The sequence below is a fragment of the Scyliorhinus canicula genome, chromosome 18 (assembly GCF_902713615.1).
Source record: "Scyliorhinus canicula chromosome 18, sScyCan1.1, whole genome shotgun sequence".
In the NCBI taxonomy this organism is placed as follows: Eukaryota; Metazoa; Chordata; class Chondrichthyes; order Carcharhiniformes; family Scyliorhinidae; genus Scyliorhinus; species Scyliorhinus canicula.
The window spans coordinates 67876824-67898690 of record NC_052163.1 but is presented as its reverse complement, the minus strand read 5'-3'; the positions used below and the strand labels follow the sequence as shown (position 1 = coordinate 67898690).

The window sequence follows — 21867 nt, the reverse complement described above, 5'->3', positions numbered from 1 at the left end:
CCCCCTCATCCAGTCCACCTCCTTTCCCCTGTTGATGGAGGCCCGCCAGGCCTTTACCCGCATCAAACCGGCTGAGGCCACGATGCATGCTATCGACGAATCCCTCCCATTCCAGGTCGAGAGCGACGCGTCTGACGTAGTTCTGGCGGCCACCCTGAACCAAGCGGGCAGACCCGTGGCCTTCTTTTCACGAACCCTCCACGCTTCCGAAATCCGCTATTCCTCGGTGGAAAAAGAGGCACAGGCCATAGTCGAAGCTGTGCGATATTGGAGGCACTATCTGGCCGGCAGGAGGTTTACCCTCCTCACAGACCAACGGTCAGTAGCTTTCATGTTCGACAATGCACAGAGGGGCAAGATCAAGAACGACATGATCTTGCAGTGGCGGATCGAGTTGTCCACGTACCACTACGATATCTTGTATCGTCCTGGGAAGCTCAACGAGCCTTCCGATGCCCTATCCCGCAGAACCTGCGCCAGCGTGCAGATTGACCGCCTCCGCTCCCTCCACAAGGACCTCTGCCATCCAGGGGTCACCCGTTTTTACCATTTTATTAAGACCCGCAACCTGCCCTACTCCGTTGAGGAAGTCAGGACCGTCACCAGGGACTGCCACGTCTGCGCCGAGTGCAAACCGCACTTCTACCGCCCCGAATGAGCGCATCTGATCAAGGCATCCCGCCCCTTTGAACGTCTCAGTATAGACTTCAAGGGTCCCCTCTCCTCCAACAACCGTAGCACATATTTCTTGAGTGTTATCGACGAATACTCCCGCTTCCCTTTCGCCATTCCCTGTCCCGACATGACCACAATAACCGTCATAAAGGCCCTCCTATCCATCTTCTCCCTGTTCGGTTACCCCGCGTCCTCCTTTATGAGTGACGAACTGCGTCAGTTCCTGCTCAGCAGGGGCATAGCCTCTAGCAGGACGACCAGTTATAACCCCCGGAGTAATAGTCAGGTCGAGCGGGAGAATGGCACCATTTGGAAGACCATCCTGCTGGCCCTACGGTCCAGAGATCTCCCTATTCCCCGTTGGCAAGAAGTCATCCCCAACGCCCTGCATTCAATCCGGTCTGTCCTCTGTACTACCACTAATCAAACACCTCATGAACATCTTCTTGTTTTCACCAGGAAGTCGTCCTCAGAATTCCCTCTCCCGACCTAGCTGGCCACCCCCGGGCCCATCTTGCTCCGGAAGCATGCGCGGGTGCACAGGTCCAACCCGTTGGTTGAGCGAGTCCAGTTACTCCACACCAATCCGCAGTATGCGTACGTGGAGTATCCCGACGGTCGGCAGGATACGGTCTTGCTTCGGGACCTGGCACCCGCCGGCGTGCGGCCTTCTCCCCCTACATCAACACCCCCCACCCCAACCCCAATTCCCCCCAGCACACATGCCCCCTCTCCCCCGATTACAGCATCTCCACCACCGGCCCGGGCTACGGAGACACATCTACGACCGACACACCCAGAGGCAAGGACGACCATTGGTCCGACGTCACCGGCTCCACTGCGACGGTCCACCAGAACATCACGGGCACCCGACAGGCTGATCGTGTCCATCTGATGCGGCCATGGGACATTTTGGACTTTGTTGTTATTCTGTTGCACCTTAAGTAGTATTGTTTTTTTGCCACGAGCCAGTGGGCAGCCCACCTTTCTCGATTTTCGCTGCTCATACCACCAGTCCTTGGACCCCCCTCTCTCTCTTCCACTTACACCCCCCAGCCTTCTTTCTCCACAAGGGGTGAATGTGGTGGTATGAATGTGAGCACTGCCATTGGTGCAGAGCATGGGTTTTCCATTGGCTCTGGCTGGTCATGTGCCTCTCGTCCGATTGGCTGGGACTAGTCATGTGACTGCTCACCAATTGGTCGAGAGGCAAGTAGACCCCGCCTCCGAGGCGGGGTACAAGTACCCAGAGTTCCCGGCGGTCGGCCTTACTCTGTAGTCGACCACCGGGCTAACAACTAGCCGATTAAAGCCACAGTTCGGTTCCTAATCGTGTCTTGAGTCCAATTGATGGTACATCATCTACCCAAAGGTTTCCAGCATTAAATCCTCCAGGATTCCTCTGTGTTCACAAAAAACAATCTGCCCATCTCCATAGTAACAGTAGTGAAAGCCATTTAGGATCACTCGCTGAAAACATTTGTATAATAGCAAAATTCAAAATACATCTCCTGGGTAACTATGGAGCTTTGCAAACCAACATCACAGCAATGGATGTAGCTCAATGAGTCAGGAACTGCTTTACATAATCAGAGGCCCAAATTTGAATCCTTGAGCTAGACTCACGCAGCACAGAATGAGGCCATTTAGCGTATCATACCTGTAAAAGAGCAGTCTAATTAGTCACACTACCCTGTTCTTTCCCCATAGCTCTGCAATGGTTTTCCCCTTCAAGTATTAATCCAGTTTTATTTTGAATGAGTTATTAAATCTGCTTCTGAGGCCATTTCAGGCAAAGTATTACAGAGCATCACAACAACTGTGTAAAAAAATCTCATCTCCCAACTATTTCTTTTTCAGCTTACTTCAAATCTGTATCTCTTGGTTGGTGGCAATTCTATCACTGCATCTGTCAAAACCTTTCATAATTTTGAGCACCTCTATTAAATGGCCCCTGAACTTTCTAAGTTCTAAGGGGAACAACTCAATTTATTTCTTCAGTCTCCAGTTTAGAGGAGATGTGTGAAGTAAGCTTTTTTTTTTACACAGAGGGTAGTGGGTGCCTGGAACTCGATGCCGGAGGAGGTGGAAGCAGGTCTGATAGTGAGGTTTAAGTGCCGTCTTGACAAATACATGAATAGAGTTGGAATAGAGGGATATGGCCCCAGAAGTGTAAAAGGTTTTAGGTTAGACAGGCAGCATGGTTGGCGCAGGCTTGGAGGACCGAAGGGCCTGTTCCTGTGCTATACTTATTTTTGTTCTGTGTCTCTCCCTTTATTGTCTCTAAATTCCTCATCCTTACCATAATTCCAGTAAATCTCCACAACACTCACTCCAGGGCCTTGATACCCCCAAGGAGTATTGGGAGAGTAAATTATCAGGCAAGGAATTATAGCTGTTGAACGGGCCAAAATAATATGCAGCGAGTCTGTAAGGAAGGATAGACAGTTGATAAGGCAAAGTTGCACTCAGTGGAATGGGTTAAAGTGTGTCTGTTTCTATGCAACGAGTGTCAGGAATAAGGGAGATGAACTGAGAGCATGGATCAGCACTTGGAACTACGATGTTGTGGCCATAATGGATACATGGATTTCACAGGGGCAGGAATGGTTGTTAGATGTTCTGGGGTTTAGATGTTTTAAGAAGAATAGGGAGGGAAATAAAAGAGGAGGGGGAGTACAATGTTAATTAGAGAGTGCATCACAGCTCCAGAAAAGGAGTCGAGGAGGGGTTTTTCTACTTAGTCAGTATGGGTGGAAGTCAGAAACAAGAACATAGAACATTAGAACATAGAACATGACAGCGCAGTACGGGCCCTTTGGCCCTCGATGTTGCGCCGACCTGTGAAACCATCTGAAGCCTATCTGACCTACACTATTCCATTTTCATCCATATGTCTATCCAGTGACCACTTAAATGCCCTTAAAATTGGAGAGTCTACTACTGTTGCAGGCAGGGCATTCCATACGCCTACTACTCTCTGAGTAAAGAAACTGCCTCTGACATCTGTCCTATATCTGGATCCAGCAGAGGGCAGCAGAGCGGAGCTACTGATTGCCTGTTCCGGGGAGATTTGCATACGTGCAGTGCGGTCAGCCTAATTTGAAGGTGGTTTGTGAAGGGGCTGTTGTCACGTGACAATTAAACCCGAAACACTTCCTCAGTGTTTCCCTCCCTACCCCCTCCTCTAACCAAATAAAAACAACCGTGGTTGTCGGGAAGGTAAGTTTATCTCTTTAAAAACTTACCTTGAAGGGTGACATCACAGCAAAGCAGTGACCTGATTGCCTGGCAAGGAAAGTGCTCCAATTAGCAGTTGCTGGGAGAAATTTAACTCTTCGTGTGTTGGTGAGTATTGTGATTGGTAAGTAAAATCTTTATTCATTTCACTTAATAATTATTTGATACTATATTTGTAATCAGTTAAGGTAAAGGGTAAAAATGGCAGGAGATCCCAGACCCGTGTTATGCTCCTCGTGCGCAATGTAAGAGTTCAGGGACGCGGCCGATGCCCCTGACTTCTTCATGTGCGGGAAGTGTGTTCAGCTGCAGCTCCTGTTAGACCGCATGACGGCTCTGGAGCTGCGGATGGACTCACTTTGGAGCATCCGCGATGCTGAGGAGGTCGTGGATAGCACGTTCAGTCTACGGTCACACCGCAGATTAGGATTGGTGACGGAAAAAGGGAATGGGTGACCAAAAGGCAGAGAAAGAGCAGGAAGGCAGTGCAGGTGTCCCCTGCGGTCATCTCCCTCCAAAACAGGTATACCATTTTGGATACTGTTGGGGGAGATGACTCACCAGGGGAAGGCAGTAGTAGCCAGGCTCATGGCACCGTGGCTAGCTCTGCTGCACAGAAGGGCTGGAAAAAGACTGGGGCTATAGTCATAGGGGATTCAATTGTAAGGGGAGTAGACAGGCGTTTCTGTGGTCGAAAACGAGACTCCCGAATGGTATGTTGCCTCCCGGGTGCTCGGGTCAGGGATGTCTCCGATCGGCTGCAGGACATACTGAAGGGGGAGGGTGAACAGCCAGATGTCGTGGTGCATATAGGCACCAACGATATAGGTAAAAAAAGGGGTGAGGTCCTACAATCGGAATTTAGGGAGTTAGGAGATAAGTTAAAAAGTAGGACCTCAAAGGTAGTAATCTCAGGATTGCTACCAGTGCCACGGGACAGTCAGAGTTGAAATTCAAGAATAGTCAGAATGAATACCTGGCTTGAGAGATGGTGCAGGAGGGAGGGGTTCAGATTTTTGGCACATTGGAACCGGTTCTGGGGGCGGTGGGACCATTACAAACTGGATGGTCTACACCTGGGCAGGACTGGAACCAATGTCCTAGGGGGTGCTTTTGCTAACACTGTTGGGGAGGTTTTAAACTAATTTGGCAGGGGGATGGAAACCAGATTAGGAAGTTAGAGGTCAGTAAAGAAGCAGCAACTAACGCCAGTAAGGTACGAGACAATAAACTCAATGTGACTAAGGGGAAGAGTAGACAGGGAAGAGATGATGAACGCAAAGGTGGTCTGAGGTGCATTTGTTTTAATGCAAGAAGTGTAGCAGGTAAGGCAGATGAACTATAGGCCCCCCAATAGCAGCAGAGATGTGGAGGAACAGATTGGGAAACAGATTTTGGAAAGGTGCAGAAGTCACAGGGTAGTAGTCATGGGTGACTTCAACTTCCCAAACATTGAGTGGAAACTCTTTAGATCAAATAGTTTGGATGGGGTAGTGTTTGTGCAGTGTGTCCAGGAAGCTTTTCTAACACAGTATGTAAATTGTCCGACCAGAGGGGAGGCCTTATTGGATTTAGTACTTGGTAATGAACCAGGGCAGGTGATAGGTTTGTTAGTGGGGGAGCATTTTGGAGGTAGTGACCACAATTCTGTGACTTTCACTTTAGTTATGGAGAGGGATAGGTGCAACAGGGCAAGGTTTATAATTGGGGGAAGGGTAAATACAATGCTGTCAGACAAGAATTGAAGTGCAGAAGTTGGGAACATAGGCTGTCAGGGAAGGACACAAGTGAAATGTGGAACTTGTTCAAGGAACAGGTACTGCGTGTCTTTGATATGTATGTCCCTGTCAGGCAGGGAAGAGATGGTCGAGTGAGGGAACCATGGTTGACAAGAGAGGTTGAATGTCTTGTTAAGAGGAAGAAGGAGACTTATGTAAGGCTGAAGAAACAAGGTTCAGAGGGATACAAGATAGCCAGGAGGACACTGAAGAAAGGGATTAGGAGAGCTAAGAGAGGGCATGAAAAATCTTTGGCGGGTAGGATCAAGGAAAACCCCAAGGCCTTTTACACATATGTGAGAAATATGAGAATGACTAGAGCGAGGGTAGGTCCGATTAAGGACAGTAGCGGGAGATTGTGTATTGAGTCTGAAGAGATAGGAGAGGTCTTGAAAAAGTATTTTTCTTCAGTATTTACAAACGAGAGGGGCCATATTGTTGGAGAGGACAGCGTGAAGCAGACTGATAAGCTTGAGGAGATACTTGTCAGGAAGGAAGATGTGTTGCGCGTTTTGAAAAACTTGAGGATAGACAAGTCCCCCGGGCCTGACGGGATATATCCAAGGATTCTATGGGAAGCAAGAAATGAAATTGCAGAGCCGTTGGCAATGATCGTTTTGTCCTCGCTGTCAACAGGGGTGGTACCAGAGGATTGGAGAGTGGCGAATGTCGGCCCCTGTCCAAAAAAGGGAATAGGGATAACCCTGGGAATTATAGGCCAGTTAGTCTTACTTCGGTGGTAGGCAAAGTAATGGAAAGGGTACTAAGGGATAGGATTTCTGAGCATCTGGAAAGGCATTGCTTGATTAGGGATAGTCAGCACGGATTTGTGAGGGGTAGATCTTGCCTTACAAGTCTTATTGACTTCTTTGAGGAGGTGACCAAGCATGTGGATGAAGGTAAAGCAGTGGATGTAGTGTACATGGATTTTAGTAAGGCATTTGATAAGGTTCCCCATGGTAGGCTTATGCAGAAAGTAAGGAGGCATGGGATAGTGGGAAATTTGGCCAGTTGGATAACAAACTGGCTAACCGATAGAAGACGGAGAGTGGTGGTGGATGGCAAATATTCAGCCTGGAGCCCAGTTATCAGTGGCGTACCGTAGGGATCAGTTCTGGGTCCTCTGCTGTTTGTGATTTTCATTAACGACTTGGATGAGGGAGTTGAAGGGTGGGTCAGTAAATTTGCAGATGATACGAAGATTGGTGGAGTTATGGATAGTGAGGAGGGCTGTTGTCGGCTTCAAAGAGACATAGATAGAATGCAGAGCTGGGCTGAGAAGTGGCAGATGGAGTTTAACGCTGACAAGTGTGAGGTTGTCTATTTTGGAAGGACAAATATGAATGCGGAATACGGGGTTAATGGTAGGGTTCTTGGCAATGTGGAGGAGCAGAGAGATCTTGGGGTCTATGTTCATAGATCTTTGAAAGTTGCCACTCAAGTGAATAGAGCTGTGAAGAAGGCCTATGGTGTGCTAGCATTCATTAGCAGAGGGATTGAATTTAAGAGCCATGAGGTGATGATGCAGCTGTACAAAACCTTGGTCAGGCCACATTTGGAGTACTGTGTGCAGTTCTGGTCACCTCATTTTAGGAAGGATGTGGAAGCTTTGGAAAAGGTGCAAAGGAGATTTACCAGGATGTTGCCTGGAATGGAGAGTAGGTCATACGAGGAAAGGTTGAGGGTGCTAGGTCTTTTCTCATTAGAACGGAGAAGGATGAAGGACGACTTGATAGAGGTTTATAAGATGATTAGGGGAATAGATAGACAGTCAGAGACTTTTTCCCCGGGTGGAACACACCATTACAAGGGGACATAAATTTAAGATAAATGGTGGAAGATATAGAGGGGATGTCAGAGGTAGGTTCTTTACCCAGAGAGTAGTGGGGGCATGGAATGCACTGCCTGTGGAAGTAGTTGAGACGGAAAAGTTAGGGACCTTCAAGCGGCTATTGGATAGGTACATGGATTAGGGTAGAATAATGGAGTGTAGGTTAACTTCTTAAGGGCAGCACAGTAGCATTGTGGATAGCACAATTGCTTCACAGCTCCAGGGTCCCAAGTTCGATATCGACTTGGGTCGCTGTCTGTGTGGAGTCTGCACATCCTCCTCGTGACTGCGTGGGTTTCCTCCGGGTACTCCGGTTTCCTCTCACAGTCCAAAGATGTGCAGGTTGGGTGGATTGGCCATGAAAAATTGTCCAAAATTCTATGATTAACCTGGGACAAAAGGTCGGCGCAACATCGTGGGCCGAAGGGCCTGTTCTGTGCTGTATTTCTCTATCTATCTCTAACTTAGGGCTTGAATCAGTACCTGGGAATATGATGTTATTGGTATTACTGAGACTTGGTTGAGGGAAGGACAGGACTGGCAACTGAATATCCCAGCGTATAGATGCTTCAGGAGGGATAGAGAGGGAGGAGGAGTTGCATTACTCGTCAGAGATGATATCACAGCTGTGATTAAGGAGGGCACGATGGAGAATTCGAGCACTGAGGCAATATGGGTGGAGCTGAGAAATAGGAAGGGGGCAGTAACATTGTTGGGACTTTACTACAGGCCTCCCAAAAGCGAGCATGAAGTAGAGGTACAAATATGCAGATTATAGAAAAATGTAGGAGCAATAGGGTGGTTGTGATGGGAGATTTTAACTTCCCCAACATTGAATGGGATTTGTGTAGTGTTGGGGGCGTAGATGGAGCAGAGTTTGTAAGGAGCATCCAGGAGAGTTTTTTGGAGCAGTATGTAGGTGGTCCAACTCGGGAAGGGGCCATACTGGACCTGGTATTGGGGAATGATCCCGGCTAGGTGGTTGATGTTTCAGTCGGTGATTACTTTGGGAATAGCGATCACAATTCCATAAGTTTTATAATACTCATGGACAAGGACAAGAGGGGTCCGAAAGGAAGAGTGCGAAATTGGGGAAAGGCAGAGTATAACAAAATTCGGCAGGAGCTAGGGAATGTGGATTGGAAGCAGCTGTTTAAGGGTAAATCCACATTTGAAATGTGGAAGTCTTTTAAGGAAAGGTTGATTAGAGTGCAGGACAGACATGTTCCTGTGAAAATGAAAGATAGAAATGGCAAGATTAGGGAACCATGGATGACGGGTGAAATTGTGAGACTAGCTAAGATGAAAAAGAAAGCATACATAGGATCGAGGCAACTCAAAACTGATGAAGCTTTGGAGGAATATCGGGAAAGTAGGACGAATCTCAAACGCGCAATAAAGAGGGCTAAAAGGGGTCATGAAATATCTTTGGCTAACAGGGTTAAGGAAAATTCCAAAGCACTTTATTCGTATGTAAGGAGCAAGAGGGTAACTAGAGAAAGGATTGGCCCACTTAAAGACAAAAGAGGGAATTTATGCGTGGACTCAAAGGAAATAGGCAGCATGGTTTTGTGCAGGGAAGGTCATGTCTTACAAACCTAATAGAATTCTTTGAGGAAGTGACAAAGTTCATTGATGAGGGAAGGGCTGTAGATGTCGTATACATGGACTTTAGTAAGGCGTTTGATAAGGTTTCCCATGGTAGGTTGATGGAAAAAGTGAAGTCATATGGGGTTTAGGGTGTACTGGCTAGATGGATAAAGAACTGGCTGGGCAACAGGAGACAGAGAGTAGTGGTGGAAGGGAGTGTCTCAAAATGGAGAAGGGTGACTAGTGGTGTTCCACAGGGATCCGTGCTCGGACCACTGATGTTTGTGATCTACATAAATGACTTGGAGGAAGGTATAGGTGGTCTGATTAGCAAGTTTACAGATGATACTAAGATTGGTGGAGTTGCAGATAGCGAGGAGGACTGTCAGAGAATACAACAAAATATAGATAGATTGGAGAGTTGGGCAGAGAAATGGCAGATGGAGTTCAATCCAGGCAAATGCGAGGTGATGCATTTTGGAGGATCAAATTCAAGAGCGGACTATATGGTCCATGGAAGGGTCTTGGGGAAAATTGATGTACAGAGAGATCTGGGAGTTCCGGTCCATTGTACCCTGAAGGTGGCAACGCAGGTTGATAGAGTGGTCAAGAAGGTCAAAAAGGCATGCTTGCCTTCATCGGACGGGGTATTGAGTACAAGAGTCGGCAGGTCATGTTACAGTTGTATAGGACTTTGGTTCGGCCACATTTGGAATACTGCGTGCAGTTCTGGTCGCCACATTACCAGAAGGATGTGGATGCCTTGGAGAGGGTGCAGAGGAGGTTCACCAGGATGTTGCCTGGTATGGAGGGTGCTAGCTATGAAGAAAGGTTGAGTAGATTAGGATTGTTTTCGTTGGAAAGACGGAGGTTGAGGGGGGACCTGATTGAGGTCTACAAAATTATGAGAGGTATGGACAGGGTGGATAGCAACAAGCTTTTCCCAAGAGTGGGGGTGTCAGTTACAAGGGGTTACGATTTCAAGGTGAGAGGGGGAAAGTTTAAGGGAGATATGCATGGAAAGTTTTTTACGCAGAGGGTGGTGGATGCCTGGAACGCATTACCAGCGGAGGTGGTACAGGCGGGCACAATAGCATCATTTAAGAAGCATCTAGACAGGTATATGAATGGCAAGATGTCCATCCTCGCTGATGATGTGTTGGAGGCTGCGAAGAAGATGTCGTAGGAGTTCTCAGAAGACAAACACGGGACACCTACAGATGCTGAAAGATGCCCTCGTACGAACGGGATATGGCGCTCGACTCATTGATCGACAGTTCCACCGCGCCACAGCAAAAAACCGCACCGACCTCCTCAGAAGACAAACACGGGACACCTACAGATGCTGAAAGATGCCCTCGTACGAACGGGATATGGCGCTCGACTCATTGATCGACAGTTCCACCGCGCCACAGCAAAAAAACCGCACCGACCTCCTCAGAAGACAAACACGGGACACCACTGACAGAGTACCCTTCGTCGTCCAGTACTTTCCTGGGGCGGAGAAACTACGACATCTTCTTCGCAGCCTCCAACACATCATCAGCGAGGATGGACATCTTGCCAAGGTCATCCCCACACCCCCACTACTGGCCTTCAAACAACCGCGCAACCTCAAACGAACCATTGTTTGCAGCAAATTACCCAGCCTTCAGAACAGCAACCACAACACCACAAAACCCTGCCAGGGTAATCTCTGCAAGACATGCCAGATCATCGACATGGACACCACCATTACACGTGGAAACACCACCCACCAGGTACGCGGCGCATACTCGTGCGACTCGACCAATGTAGTCTACCTCATACGCTGCAGGAAAGGATGTCCCGAAGCGTGGTACATTGGCGAGACCATGCAGACACTGCGACAACGAATAAACGGGCATCGTGCGACTATCAACAGGCAGGACTGTTCCCTTCCAGTTGGGGAACACTTCAGCAGTCAAGGACATTCAGCCTCTGATCTCCGGGTCAGCATTCTACAAGGAGGCCTTCAGGAGACGCGACAACGCAAAATTGCTGAGCAAAAACTTATAGCTAAGTTCCGCACGCATGAATGCGGACTCAACCGGGATCTGGGATTCATGTCGCATTACATTCGGCCCCCACCAACAAGCCTGGACTTGCAGAGGCCTACCGACTGAACTGGCTTGGGACAATTCACACCTCTTTAACCTGGAGTTACCTCTCTCTCTGCATCTTTGATGATTTGATTGCCTGCAGGTGCTCGCATTCCGGGGCATCTCTGACTGTGTCTATCTAAACATTTCTGGAACAAGCCTTTCCATTCACCTGAAGAAGGAGCCGTGCTCCGAAAGCTCGTGTTTGAAACAAACCTGTTGGACTTTAACCTGGTGTTGTAAGACTTCTTACTATCTATCGGTTAGCCAGTTCGTTATCCAACTGGCCAAATTCCCCACTATCCCATGCCTCCTTACTTTCTGCATAAGCATTTGATAAGGTTCCCCATGGTAGCCTCATTCAGAAAGTCAGGGGACATGGGATACAGGGACATTTGGCTGTCTGGATACGGAATTGGCGGCCGAAAGAAGACAGCGAGTGGTAATGGATGGAAAGTATTCCGCCTGGAGGTTGGTGACCAGTGGTGTCCCACAGGGATCTGTTCTGGGACCTCTGCTCTTTGTGGTGTTTATAAATGACTTGGATGAGGAAGTGGAAGGGTGGGTTAGTAAGTTTGCCAATGACACAAAGGTTGGTGGAATTGTGGATGGTGTTGGGGCTGTTGCAGGTTACAACAGGACATTGACAGGATGCAGAGCTGGGCTGAGAAGTGGCAGATGGAGTTCAACCTAGGTTGTGGGGGCAGCAGGGTAGCATGGTGGTTAGCATAAATGCTTCACAGCTCCAGGGTCCCAGGTTCGATTCCCGGCTGGGTCACTGTCTGTGTGGAGTCTGCACGTCCTCCCCCTGTGTGCGTGGGTTTCCTCCGGGTGCTCCGGTTTCCTCCCACAGTCCAAAGATGTGCGGGTTAGGTGGATTGGCCATGCTAAATTGCCCGTAGTGTCCTAATAAAAAAAGTAAGGTTAAGGGGGGGTTGTTGGGTTACGGGTATAGGGTGGATACGTGGGTTTGAGTAGGGTGATCATGGCTCGGCACAACATTGAGGGCCGAAGGGCCTGTTCTGTGCTGTACTGTTCTATGTTCTAGATAAATGTGAGTGATTAATTTTGGATGGTCGAATTTGAATGCTGAATATAGGGTAAAAAGCAGGATTCTTGGAAGTGTGGAGGAACAGAGGGATAGATTCTTGGTAGTGTGGATGAGCAGAGAGATCTCGGTGTCCACGTACATAGGTCCCTCAAAGTTGCCACCCAGGTTGATAGGGTTGTTAAGAGGGCGTATGGTATGTTGCTTTTCATTAACAGGGGGATTGAGTTTAAGAGCCGTGACGTTTTGCTGCAGCTTTATAAAACCCTGGTTAGTCCACACTTGGAATATTGTGTCCAGTCTGGTTGCCTCATTATAGGAAGGATGTGGATGCTTTGGAGAGGGTGCAGGGGAGATTTACCAGGATGCTGCCTAAACAGGAGGGCATGTCTTATAAAGAAAGGTTGAGGGATCTAGGGCTTTTCTCACTGGAGCGAAGAAGGAAGAGGTGACTTGATACAGGTGTACAAGGTGATGAGAGGCATAGATAGAGTGGATAGCCAGAGACTTTCCCCAGGGTGGAAATGGCTGTCATGAGGGGACATCATTTTAAGGTGATTGGAGAAAGATATAGGGGAGATGTCAGAGGTCGGTTCTTTACACAGAGAATGGTGGGTGCATGGAATGCGCTGCCAGCGGAGGTTGTGGAGTCAGTCATTAGGGACATTTAAGTGACTCTTGGACAGGCACATGGACAGCAGTAAATTGAAGGAGTGTAGGTTAGGTTGATCTTAGATTAGGATAAGTGGTCGACACAACATCGTGGGCTGAAGGGCCTGTACTGTGCTATGTTCTAGAACTCGCCAACATTGAGGGCATTTAAAAATTTGTTGGATAAGCATATGGATGATAAGGGCATAGTGTAGGTTAGATGGCCTTTAGTTTTTTTTCCATGTCGGTGCAACATCGAGGGCCGAAGGGCCTGTACTGCGCTGTATCGTTCTATGTTCTATGTTCTATCAGCCAGGGCACAAGGGGCTGAGTGCCCGATGTTGGTTCTATACAACGCAGAGAACTTCAGGTCATCTGAGTTGCAACATGGTGGAGACCTTGAAGCTAAATTAAGTGTCAGAAAAGCTGGTCAGGTGAGTGCCCGGATGAAGGGTACGGCCGGTCCCACAGTGATAATTTTACTGGCATACCCTGCTTGTGTGATGGGGTGGGGTAATATGGTATTTTCAAACAGTTCAGAGCTGACTCTTTCCAAATGAGATTTTCAATCCCAGAACCTGAAGGCCTAATCGTAGGGGTTACCCTGACAATAGCTCGAGGTGTTCACAGGAAGAACAGGGGAATCACAATCTTCCCCTCCTATTCACATTTCCTCAGAATGCTGCTCTGGGACGGTAGGATCACTCCTTCTATAATTCAAATCCCATTTTCCAACCTTTTCCCTGTAGCCTTTAATATTCTTGCTTTCCCAGTTCCTCTTTACATGATAATTCTACTCGGTCCCTTATTAGTTGCTTCTGGTAAAACACTCATTGTGAAAACACTTCTTCTAACTTCACCTTCTTATATTGATATTGTTTAGTTTGCAACCTTGTGTTACTGATCCATGAAGCAAGCTTTTGCTGTTTACCTTCCCAAGTTTCTTCATATTTTCTATCTTTCTGCTCTTGTGGAAAAAAAAACAATTATTAAAAGCCTTTCTTCTCAACTATAACCCTGCTATCAACCTAGCAAATAATACCTATCCCCTTTTCAAGACTCCAATATCCCTTCTGTAATAGGTGCCTGCCCAGATCTCCAACACCTACTGGTGTTGAATTGAACATTGTGACCTTACTTTTGTATAGAATGCCCTGATACCAAGGTCTTTTCCGTATGTGCACCCCACCTATAACACAGATGGAAAATAATGTATTCACCATTTGCACACTGTGGATGCTGCATTGTTACATAACATCCCACAGCAGTCTTTGAAGATTGGAGGTGAGCAGAAGATCTGCTGCTCTGCACATGGCTCTGTAAGAGGCCGAGCAGCATAGGCCCACTCCCCTGAAGTACAGTCTGGGTGAAGCAGGTTGTCACCCAGTTCGGGCAAGATGTCAAACTCTGATGCGGTGTAAAGGATCCCACAGCATATTTCAAAGAACAGCGGTAGAGTTTTGGGTGAACTCGCAAAATTTATAACTCAACTAACATCTCGAGACCAGATTTCCTCGTCATTTGTGGGTGCTTATCATGGACAATGTGGCGGTTAGGATTCCTACATTATAATAGTGAATACACTTGAAATGTAGTTCATTGGCTGTGCAATGCTTTGGGTTGTCCAGAGGTTGTGAAAGGTGATACACAAATGTAAAGTCTTCCTTTACTACAGTAATTTGACTTTCACCACAGCACACACACTCTCAGGCAAGGATGATCATCAGTGGTCAGGCAGAGTGACCTGGAGATAACAACAATATTCAGACTGCACGCTCTTACTGAAGTCTAAGCAACTTGTGCAGACTTATACCCTGAACTTGGGCTTTATTGCCATCATCTCAACACAGCCTCTAAGCAAATCTAAATAAACAGCGAGCATCTCTGGTAAAATAAAGGAATTTCCTGGAAATGTTGACAGTTGGAAGCCAATATCTAAAGCAATTGTTAGTGTGGTTGATACATAATTACAAAGCTACAGATCATAATATTTGTAGGTGAAAGGAACTCGACATCCAGACAGAAGGGAGGTGGTAGTCAGCAATATTAGTCTATGCAGGTGCAGGCATAAATCTCTTTTTAAGTGATCCCTAGTGCAGAGCTCTTTGTGGCAAGGCAGGTTATTGGGGGAATTCAAAATGTGTGCTACTGAGGGGTGGAAGGTCAGCAGTGGGAGAGGTAAAATAAATATTTACCCCTTGCTAAAACAATCAATCAATGGTCTGCATCTCCTGAAATAGATTTGCTTTCCGTCACTTTGCTCGGTTTTCATTGCCCAAAGAAAGGTTGCTGAGGTTAATGGTTGCTTGAGTACCCAAGTGGATGTTGGTGGGAGGGGGAATGCCAAGCATGCGTCTTGTGGAGGTACTACAGCGAGACGACAAAGCTGAGATGCTGTGAGCTAGTGTCGATTTCTCCATCAAAGGAATACATATCTTCAGTTCACCAGCTAATGAGATGAGTCAGGAGCAGCATGGAAGGGTGAGGTATGGGGTAGCTGTTGATTCCAATTACTGGGAGGCTGGTCTCTCTGCTGTCCTTGGCTCTCAGCACGTGGAGTGTAAGGAGGGGGTTGGTCCTGTTTGGAAGGGCAGAGAACAGGAAATTAGAATCGTAAATACTTGTGGAAACAGTTTTAAGAATAAGGAGGGGTGTGTACAGAAGCCATGGCTCTCAATCGTAATTCCCCCATCACCCCTCATGCCAGGTCTGGTGGAAACAGGGCAGAGGTGGTAGCAGGATGGAGGGGCAGTTAAAACAAGGCTTACCCACTCTGCTGCCTTCCCAATATATCCCGATATAAACTTATTCTTTTGAGCCGGTGTGGGGGTCACGTGCAATTTGGCATGGTGACCAGGTGCCAAGGACATGGCTAGAAGCAGGAAGCATTGAAGGGCTCATACCAGACCAAGACATGTTGAGAACTCAGGTAGATAGGCTTCCCTGCGAGCTAGGTGATCTTCCCCGGTGTTACAAGGAAGCATCTGGTCTCTCAAGGCCAAGGGGTCCCTCTGTACAACCAACTTAGCTGGGAGTTAGAAACCTCCCAACTCACGTAGTCTTCCAGCTGACAGCTGGAGACTGAACCCCTGAATTACTAGCAATGGGCTCCTGCTACTGAATTCTGGAAACTATAACCTAAAAAAAAAAATGCTCTCACCTGACAACCACTCATTGTGCTACAAGAGGCTAAACTTTCTTAAAGGGACACTCACATGACACCTCTCCCCAAGAAAAAAAATAAATCAGCAACTTCAAAGATGGTTTCATTTTTTACCTTTTCACTTGCCCATTCCTAACATTTGACAATAAACATACATACATTTTAAAACATCAAAACAGGCAAATATTTACAATAATACAGTCCATTTTAGTTCTTTGTCTTCCACCATCGAATCTGTTTCTCCTCATCACATTCGTGACAAAGCATCGGCTATGTTTTCTTATCCTGCTGCATGTATAAGTTTTAAATTAAATGGCTGTAATCATAAACTCCATTGAAAGAGTTTGGTATTTTTCTTTTTGAATTACTCAAAAAGGTCAATGGATGATGATCAATATATATATATAATTGCTTCAGACGAATTGCTGGTAACATGAATGTTAAAATGTTACAATGCCTGCACCAAGCTCAAAGTCCTTTTCAATTGTTGAATACTTCCACTGGTGATGATTAAATTTTTTGGAAAAATACCAAATAGACCACTCTAGTCCGTTATCGTCTTCTTGCAAGAGCACAGCACCTATGCCAACATCACAGTCACGTTGATAGTTGAATGGTTTTGTGTAATTTAGGGTGGCCAACACAGAAGCAGTGGTTAACGCAGCCTTCAGGCCATCAAATGCCTGTTGACACTGTCGTCCACTGAAATTTACTACGCTGCTTCAGCAAGTCCGTCAGTGGAGCAACCATGCTGCTAAAAGTTATGGTAAAAACCACTCATCCCAAGATATCTCATTATTTCCCTTTGTGTCGAGGGCATTGGGAACTCCCCAATACCCTTTGTTTTCACATCCTGTGGGCATCCATTTGCCCATGTCGAATTGTATGGCCAAGGAACGTGACTTGGGCTTTTCCAAACTCACTTTTGGCTAGGTTTACCACCAAACCTGCCTCCTTAAGTCGATCGAATAATTCCAACAGATGTTTCAAATATTCTTTCCATGTCTGACTAAAAATCACCAGATCGTCTATTTACACCGCAAAATTGGGTAATCCTGAAACGACTTTGTTAGTTAACCGTTGAAATGTGGCCAGGGTGTTTTTCTTGCCAAATGGCATAACTTTGAATTGGTATGAACCATTTAGAGTCACAAAAGCTGAAATCTCTTTCGTCTTTTCTGACAAAGTTACCTGCCAGTAACCTTAGCGTAAATCCAGTTTGGAGATAAAAGCGGATTGTCCCATCTTCTCAACCATGGGTTAGGATAAGAGTCTGTTTTTGCAACTGTATTAACCTTTTTATAATACAGACAAAATCGTTGGGCACTGTCCAATTTTCATACCATCACTATGGATAAGCTCCACTCGCTGCAACCCACTTCAATTCTGCCATTTTCAAGCATACCTTCAATTGCCTGTGCTTATTTTAGATGGTTAATTCTGTATGGATGTTGTTTAATTGGAACAGCATTTCCCACATCTACATCATGTAGGGCAGCACAGTAGCACAGTGGTTAGCACTGTTGTTTCACAGCTCCAGGGTCCCAGGTTCGATTCCAGCTTGGGTCACTGTCTGTGCGGAGTCTGTACATCCTCCCAGTGTGTGCGTGGGTTTCCTCCGGGTGCTCCAGTTTCCTCCCACAGTCCAAAGATGTGCAGGTTAGGTGGATTGGCTCTGATAAATTGCCCTTGGTGTCCAAAAGTGCCCTTAGTGTTGGGTGGGGTTACTGGGTTATGGGGATAGGGTTTGCCCAACCCACCAGAAATAGACAGGGCACCCTGGTCGCTGTGCCCGAAACCCAAAGCTGGGGAACAGCGGTAATAGACAAACTGCACCCATACCAGGACAGAGAAAGAATGCTGCGCTGGGCCAGACAGTCCAAGAACTGTTGCTGGGAAGGAACACAGAAAAAGGAAATACCAGGACATTGGGGCTGACCTGGCTAGGAGATGGGCAGAGCTCAACAGGGCAAAAGCAGCCCTGCATAAGAACGGCATATGCTTTGTTACGCTGTACCCAGCAGGGGAATCGATAAGGAGCCCCTGGCAAGCAACAATGATGAGCCGACAAGGGCGGGTGGGGCGCAGCACCTCGTTCCCCCCACCGCCGCCCGCCATCCCCCACCTCGCTCCCCCCCACCCCCCAGCACCTCGCTCCTCCCACCACCGCAACCCCCCCAGCACCTTGCTCCCCCCCTCACCGCCGCCAACCCCCCACACCTCGCTCCCCCCCACCCCCCAGCACCTCGCTCCTCCCACCACCGCAACCCCCCCAGCACCTTGCTCCCCCCCTCACCGCCGCCACCCCCCCACACCTCGCTCCCACCACTGCCACGCCCCCACACACACACTGAGCAACAAGCAGCTAGCCACCTCCTGAGGGACCACTTCACGCGGGAGATCGTGACCTCGTTCGAGAGCGAGTGTTGACCTTGGGTAGGGTGCTCTTTCCAAGAGCCGGTGCAGACTCGATGGGCTGAATGGCCTCCTTCTGCACTGTAAATTCTATGATAATCTATGATAATCCCAGGTTCGATAAGGAGCCCCTGGCAAGCAACAATGATGAGCCGACAAGGGCGGGTGGGGCGCAGCACCTCGTTCCCCCCACCGCCGCCCGCCATCCCCCACCTCGCTCCCCCCCACCCCCCAGCACCTCGCTCCTCCCACCACCGCAACCCCCCCAGCACCTTGCTCCCCCCCTCACCGCCGCCAACCCCCCACACCTCGCTCCCCCCCACCCCACAGCGACCAGGGTGCCCTGTCTATTTCTGGTGGGTTGGGCAAACCCTATATAAGGTGAGGCCACTTTGGATTTGGTTTTGGGTAATGAACCAGGCCAGGTGTTAGATCTGGAGGTAGGTGAACACTTTGGAGACAGTGACCACAATTCGGTGACCTTTACGTTAGTGATGGAAAGGGATAAGTATACCCCGCAGAGCAAGAGTTATAGCTGGGGGAAGGGCAATTATGATGCCATTAGACATGACTTAGGATGTGTTGGTTGGAGAAGTAGGCTGCAAGGGTTGGGCACACTGGATATGTGGAGCTTGTTCAAGGAACAGCTATTGCATGTTCTTGATAAGTACGTACCAGTCAGGCAGGGAGGAAGGGGTCGAGCGAGGGAACCGTGGTTTACCAAAGAAGTGGAATCTCTTGTTAAGAGGAAGAAGGAGGCCTATGTGAAGATGAGGCGTGAAGTTTCAGTTGGGGCGCTTGATAGTTACAAGGAAGCGAGGAAGGATCTAAAGAGAGAGCTGAGACGAGCAAGGAGGGGACATGAGAAGTCTTTGGCAGGTAGGATCAAGGAAAACCCAAAAGCTTTCTATAGGTATGTCAGGAATAAAAGAATGACTAGGGTAAGAGTAGGGCCAGTCAAGGACAGTGGTGGGAAGTTGTGTGTGGAGGCTGAGGAGATAAGCGAGATACTAAATGAATACTTTTCGTCAGTATTCACTCAAGAAAAAGATAATATTGTGGAGGAGAATGCTGAGACCCAGGCTATTAGAATAGATGGCATTGAGGTGCGTAGGGAAGAAGTGTTGGCAATTCTGGACAAGGTGAAAATAGATAAGTCCCCGGGGCCGGATGGGATTTATCCTAGGATTCTCTGGGAAGCCAGGGAAGAGATTGCTGAGCCTTTGGCTTTGATTTTTAGGTCATCATTGGCTACAGGAATAGTGCCAGAGGACTGGAGGATAGCAAATGTGGTCCCTTTGTTCAAGAAGGGGAGTAGAGATAACCCCGGTAACTATAGGCCGGTGAGCCTAACGTCTGTGGTGGGTAAAGTCTTGGAGAGGATTATAAAAGATACGATTTATAATCATCTAGATAGGAATAATATGATTAGGGATAGTCAGCATGGTTTTGTGAAGGGTAGGTCATGCCTCACAAACCTTATCGAGTTCTTTGAGAAGGTGACTGAACAGGTAGACGAGGGTAGAGCAGTTGATGTGGTGTATATGGATTTCAGTAAAGCGTTTGATAAGGTTCCCCACGGTCGGCTATTGCAGAAAATACGGAGGCTGGGGATTGAGGGTGATTTAGAGATGTGGATCAGAAATTGGCTAGTTGAAAGAAGACAGAGAGTGCTAGTTGATGGGAAATGTTCAGAATGGAGTGCAGTTACGAGTGGCGTACCACAAGGATCTGTTCTGGGGCCGTTGCTGTTTGTCATTTTTATAAATGACCTAGAGGAGGGCGCAGAAGGATGGGTGAGTAAATTTGCAGACGACACTAAAGTCGGTGGAGTTGTAGACAGTGCGGAAGGATGTTGCAGGTTACAGAGGGACATAGATAAGCTGCAGAGCTGGGCTGAGAGGTGGCAAATGGAGTTTAATGTGGAGAAGTGTGAGGTGATTCACTTTGGAAAGAATAACAGGAATGCGGAATATTTGGCTAATGGTAAAATTCTTGGTAGTGTGGATGAGCAGAGGGATCTCGGTGTCCATGTACATAGATCCCTGAAAGTTGCCACCCAGGTTGATAGGGTTGTGAAGAAGGCCTATGGTGTGTTGGCCTTTATTGGTAGAGGGATTGAGTTCCGGAGCCATGAGGTCATGATGCAGCTGTACCAAACTCTGGTACGGCCGCATTTGGAGTATTGCGTACAGTTCTGGTCGCCTCATTATAGGAAGGACGTGGAAGCTTTGGAACGGGTGCAGAGGAGATTTACCAGGATGTTGCCTGGTATGGAGGGAAAATCTTATGAGGAAAGGCTGATGGACTTGAGGTTGTTTTCGTTAGAGAGAAGAAGGTTAAGAGGTGACTTAATAGAGGCATACAAAATGATCAGAGGGTTAGATAGGGTGGACAGCGAGAGCCTTCTCCCGCGGATGGAGGTGGCTAGCACGAGGGGACATAGCCTTAAATTGAGGGGTAATAGATATAGGACAGAGGTCAGAGGTGGGTTTTTTACGCAAAGAGTGGTGAGGCCGTGGAATGCCCTACCTGCAACAGTAGTGAACTCGCCAACATTGAGGGCATTTAAAAATTTATTGGACAAGCATATGGATGATAAGGGCATAGTGTAGGTTAGATGGCCTTTAGTTTTTTTTTCCATGTCGGTGCAACATCGAGGGCCGAAGGGCCTGTACTGCGCTGTATCGTTCTATGTTCTATGTTCTATGATTCCCGGCTTGGGTCACTGACTGTGGGGAGTCTGCACGTTCTCCCCGTGTCTGCGTGAGTTTCCTCTGGGTGCTCCGGTTTCCTCCCACAAGTCCCGAAAGGCGTGTTGTCAGGTGAATTGGACATTCTAAATTCTCCCTCCATGTATCTGAACAGACGCCGGAATGTGGCGACTCGGGGCTTTTCACGGTAACTTGATTGCAGTGTTACTTGTACTTGTACAAGCCTACTTGTAGCCTTACATAAAGATTATTATTATTATCTATAACCATTTTAGGGCTTCCAGTGACAACGATGTGCTGAGCATTCGCATGTCAGGTGCCAAAAAAGACGCAGTAACTCATTCAACAACCTCAGTAAGTCAGAGGAAGGAAGAAAGAGAGGGGGAATACAAGAAAAAACGCCCGGAAAAAGCCAAATTAGAGGCCGAGTAGAGACCAGGAGTGGAAGGGGCCAGGAACGACCACACTCAGATGAGCCAACCAGCGCTCGAGACGGTGCAAGTTTCACCGCAGCAAAAGGAGCAAGGCAGACACGAATAAGCTCCCCCCACACCAGGGGGAAGAGGGAAGGCATCCTTCACCAAGGCACTGAGGGAGCACCAACAGGAGATAAAGGCAGAGGTAAAAGCAGACATAGAGGCC

General features: G+C 47.8%; 1 protein-coding gene across 2 annotated transcripts in view; it reads right to left on the bottom strand.

Annotated features, from left to right (window-relative positions):
* Window positions 1–14711: 14711 nt before the first annotated feature.
* LOC119953431 (WW domain-binding protein 2-like) overlaps window positions 14712–21867 on the bottom strand; it is a 180227-nt gene continuing 173071 nt past the window's right edge. For both annotated transcript variants that reach the window (XM_038777707.1, XM_038777708.1), the window contains one exon: window positions 14712–15511. In XM_038777707.1, coding sequence (XP_038633635.1) covers window positions 15383–15511 — 129 coding nt within the window. In that variant the 3' untranslated portion in view covers window positions 14712–15382. The remainder of the gene's footprint in view (window positions 15512–21867) is intronic.